The sequence below is a fragment of the Nanorana parkeri genome, unplaced genomic scaffold (assembly GCF_000935625.1).
Source record: "Nanorana parkeri isolate BGI_ZX_2015 unplaced genomic scaffold, ASM93562v1 scaffold3023, whole genome shotgun sequence".
Classification (NCBI taxonomy): domain Eukaryota; kingdom Metazoa; phylum Chordata; class Amphibia; order Anura; family Dicroglossidae; genus Nanorana; species Nanorana parkeri.
The window spans coordinates 1-4,097 of NW_017309291.1; the positions used below are offsets into that span (position 1 = coordinate 1).

The window sequence follows — 4,097 nt, forward strand, 5'->3', positions numbered from 1 at the left end:
AAAATCAAGAATATAATTTGTATAAATGACCGAAAAGCAGAACGAAGTCTGTACGGGGGAGAAGGGGAGGAGTCATTATTGCACTTCTTATTGGTTGCTTTGTACACAGTGGGCGGAGCTGACTTCAGACTTGACATCCGGGGGGGCCATATTGGACTGACGATTCATATGGAGAATTGGTGGAGTTCACCGGAGAACAATAACTGATTCATCTCTCGTCCCTGACCTTGTGGTCCAGACACCCGCCGGCCATGACTAATATAGAACCATCAACATGAGTCACCAACCACCCGACATATACAGAGGACTGATCATTAATGGGCCCAGCACGTGTACCGACCCGGGAACTCAGCACAGGGATGGTGGGGGCCCCTCATAATGGGCACAGCGGGTGTACAGACTCAGCACAGGGATGGTGGGGGCCCCTCATACTGGGCACAGCGGGTGTACAGACCCGGGAACTCAGCACAGGGATGGGGGGAGCTCCTCATAATGGGCACAGCGGGTGTGCAGACCCGGGAACTCAGCACAGGGATGGGGGGAGCTCCTCATAATGGGCACAGCGAGTGTACAGACCCGGGAACTCAGCACAGGGATGGGGGGAGCTCCTCATAATGGGCACAGCGAGTGTACAGACCCGGGAACTCAGCACAGGGATGGGGGGAGCTCCTCATAATGGGCACAGCGAGTGTACAGACCCGGGAACTCAGCACAGGGATGGGGGGAGCTCCTCATAATGGGCACAGCGAGTGTACAGACCCGGGAACTCAGCACAGGGATGGGGGGAGCTCCTCATAATGGGCACAGCGAGTGTACAGACCCGGGAACTCAGCACAGGGATGGGGGGAGCTCCTCATAATGGGCACAGCGAGTGTACAGACCCGGGAACTCAGCACAGGGATGGGGGGAGCTCCTCATAATGGGCACAGCGGGTGTACAGACCCGGGAGCTCAGCACAGGGATGGTGGGGGCCCCTCATAATGGGCACTGTTTGTGCTTTTAAAATGCGTCAAGCCTCTTGGTGGCGGCACATCAGACAATGGAGAATGAATCCTTCATCGCTCTATAAACAAAGGGAAGATTCCGGTGGAAAGTATTTCTGTCGCTCGTCATTTGTCATCAGACGCGGCGTTTGTTTTCCACCTCTGTGACCGGCGCTGTCACGCGGGGCGGCTCGTGGTCATGTGATGGGCGTGGGTGAAGTTCGGTTTCTTCTCGAGTCTCTCGGCAGCTTTGAACTTTTTGGAGTAAACACTAAAACTAGGAGAGCGTCCTCAGCTCAGAGTAATATGTTGTTATGTCGGATCGGTCGGCTCTGCCGGTCTGAATGACGCAACAAAGAACTTTCGTGACGCCCGACAATAAAAAAAACAAGCGCTCTTTGATGTTCTTGCCGCGGAGGTGGAAGAAGTGGGTCGGTCTGGAAATTTAACAACCTGAGATGTTCCGGATGAGTAACGTGGATACCGAAAGCAAAAACAGGTCCAAGAATAGATCATCAAAATAATATGCAGGAGCTGCTTCTAGATAAGGGTTTGTATTTCTGTCCATCCAGTCCTGAGATTTACACAGCTCTGCCACACAGTAGGGAAGGAGACCTGACTTTTCTCTGCTGCAGTTCATTAAGACTTACAAGGGGCACTGCCGGGCCAGCACAATGTCTTCTGTACTGGTCCTCCCTCCACTTTGACCTGGGACAGCTTGGCTCACCCTAGTCATGGACTCCTCTAGTATGTTCAGGGCCGGATTCACATAGGGGCTACCGGAGCCCACCACTGAAAAATATGCCCGGCCAGCTCGGAACGCTTCAGTTTGCCCAATGGCCATCCGGGCCGGCCGGGCTGAACACAATCAGCATGGGGGCTGCCTAATCAGGCATACCAGGTGGCCACCCCACAAAGCCCCAGAGAGCCGTCTCTGCTACCTCCTGTTCCGACCAGCCGGCAGCGCCAGGCCCGTGATGGTCTGAATCCAGCCCTGAGTATGGTCATCTAAAGTCACAGTCCTGTACAGTCCTGGCCCCATTATAGGAACCCGGTCATGAGAGAGCATTATGGCTTCCATTGCCGGTTCCAGTTGACTGGTTGACATACTCGCCCGGTGGCTTCCGGTCTGAGTCACTGACCCAGAATGAGTAGACAGAGGCCCTCATGTACATGCTTGTCCTGGGTCCAATGAGTCACGGAGTACTTAAGGAAGTGGGTTGGTCTAGAAGGAGGTCAACATTGGCATTCACCATATTCTTCTGACGGCAAGATGACTTCCAACTAATATAGGATTGTTCCACGTGTGTCTTCTCACCATGGACTGGATCTTCTCATTGAGCCATTCTGATGGGACCGGCCAGCTCATAAACCGTGGAGGGGTTATCTTCACTCTGAAGACAAAGAAAAAGGTCAAGTCAACAGGATGGCCTTGTAGAGACCTAAAGGACGAATGATACAGCAAGGCCTTAGATAGAATTTCAAGGAGAACACCAGGAATGGCCTTGATGGTGGACCATGTTGGGTAAGGGTCATGTGTTAATCACACGTACCTCCATGTTGTCCTTTCCAAGATACAGCTCTGTGAAAACTGTGCCCGGGGTGCAATGGTACCGTAAGCTCACTTGCTCAGGTCCCTGTTACTAACATAGACTCTTCCCACAGGAGAGTCTATGGCCCAATAGACTCTTCCCATAGGAGAAGTCTATTGGGCCACCATTGTGAAGATGAATTCCCCTAAAATAGGTAACAGGAACCAGAAGCAGCGAGCTAGCAGTCCCATTAGTTGAGTTTTCGGAGTGCACCGAGTGCAGTGGCACCGTAAGCTCACTTCCTCAGCTGTTATCCCTTATATGGAACCAGTCCCCATAGGAGAAGTCTATCGGGCCACCATTGTGAAGACGAATTCGCCTAAAATAAGTAACAGGAACCAGAAGCAGCGAGCTAGCAGTCCCATTGGTTGGGTTTTCGGAGTGCCCGGAGTGCAACGGTACCGTAAGCTCACCTCCTCAGTTGTTATCCCTTACATGGAATCAGTGTCCATAGGAGAAGTCTATTGGGCCACCATTGTGAAGATGAATTCCCCTAAAATAGGTAACAGGAACCAGAAGCAGCGAGCTAGCAGTCCCATTGGTTGGGTTTTCGGAGTGCCCGGAGGGCAGCGGTACCCTAAGCTCACCTCCTCAGGTCCTTGTTATCCCTTACATGGAATCAGTCCCCATAGGAGAAGTCTATTGGGCCACCAATGTGAAGGCGAATTCGCCTATAAACAGTAACAGGAACCAGAAGCAGCGAGCTAGCGGTCCCATTGGTTGGGTTTTCAGAGTGCTGTGACACAACCTGACAACATTCTACCAAACAGGAAGCGGGGGAACAATTACAGAAAGCAATAAAAACACTTTTCATGTAGACCCTTCAAGGTGCATGTAGACCCTCAAGACGAACTCCTTGGGTCTACAATCTACATAGACGAAAAGTGTTCTGTTATAGCTATTCAATAAGAGCGTCCTGTTCGCTTGTGCCTATGTTATCTCAAGGAGTCTAATCAGCCCCCCTAGTTCTTATCCTTGGTCTACAGAACAATTACCCTCATAATAGGGCAAGGGATTCGGTAGTTTAGTAAAAGACAACTAGGCAGGGCTGACACCATTTTTTTTGTGGTTTTAGTCCATAAAAACCGTTTGTGTTGTCAGCCCCCAACACTTATTGCTTTGTACTTTTTAAATGGATAATACATGCGGGAATATGCATGTTTCTTGTCCTGACATACCGTATAATGCAGTATATGAAGGGCCAATAATTAGGGTGCCTAGTTGGGGGATTAGCAGGGCTGGATTTACTCTCCCTGCTGCCCCAAAGCCAGGTTCTGCAATGCGCCCCCCTCCCCGCCAACCCCCCACATCAACGGAGAATGGAAACCGGATGGCAGGGGTGGCAGGGTCAGTTTTATTTTTTTACTTTTTTATCACTTTTAGCTTGTCGTTTACTTTTTTTCAATTTTTTATAATTTTTTTATCTTATTAATGTTTATTTCTTTTTTTATAATTATTTTCTTTTTTTAATATTTTTTTCTAATAATTTTTGACATTTTAATCCCTTTTTTATTTTAACCCC

The 4,097-nt window shown here is 49.9% G+C and overlaps 1 protein-coding gene across 1 annotated transcript in view; it reads right to left on the bottom strand.

The window, feature by feature from the left end:
• Positions 1-2,317: 2,317 nt before the first annotated feature.
• SLAMF6 (SLAM family member 6) overlaps positions 2,318-4,097 on the bottom strand; it is a 17,408-nt gene continuing 15,628 nt past the window's right edge. Inside the window, exon 7 of the mRNA XM_018574531.1 lies at positions 2,318-2,377. Within this exon, the coding sequence (XP_018430033.1) occupies positions 2,318-2,377 (60 nt within the window). The remainder of the gene's footprint in view (positions 2,378-4,097) is intronic.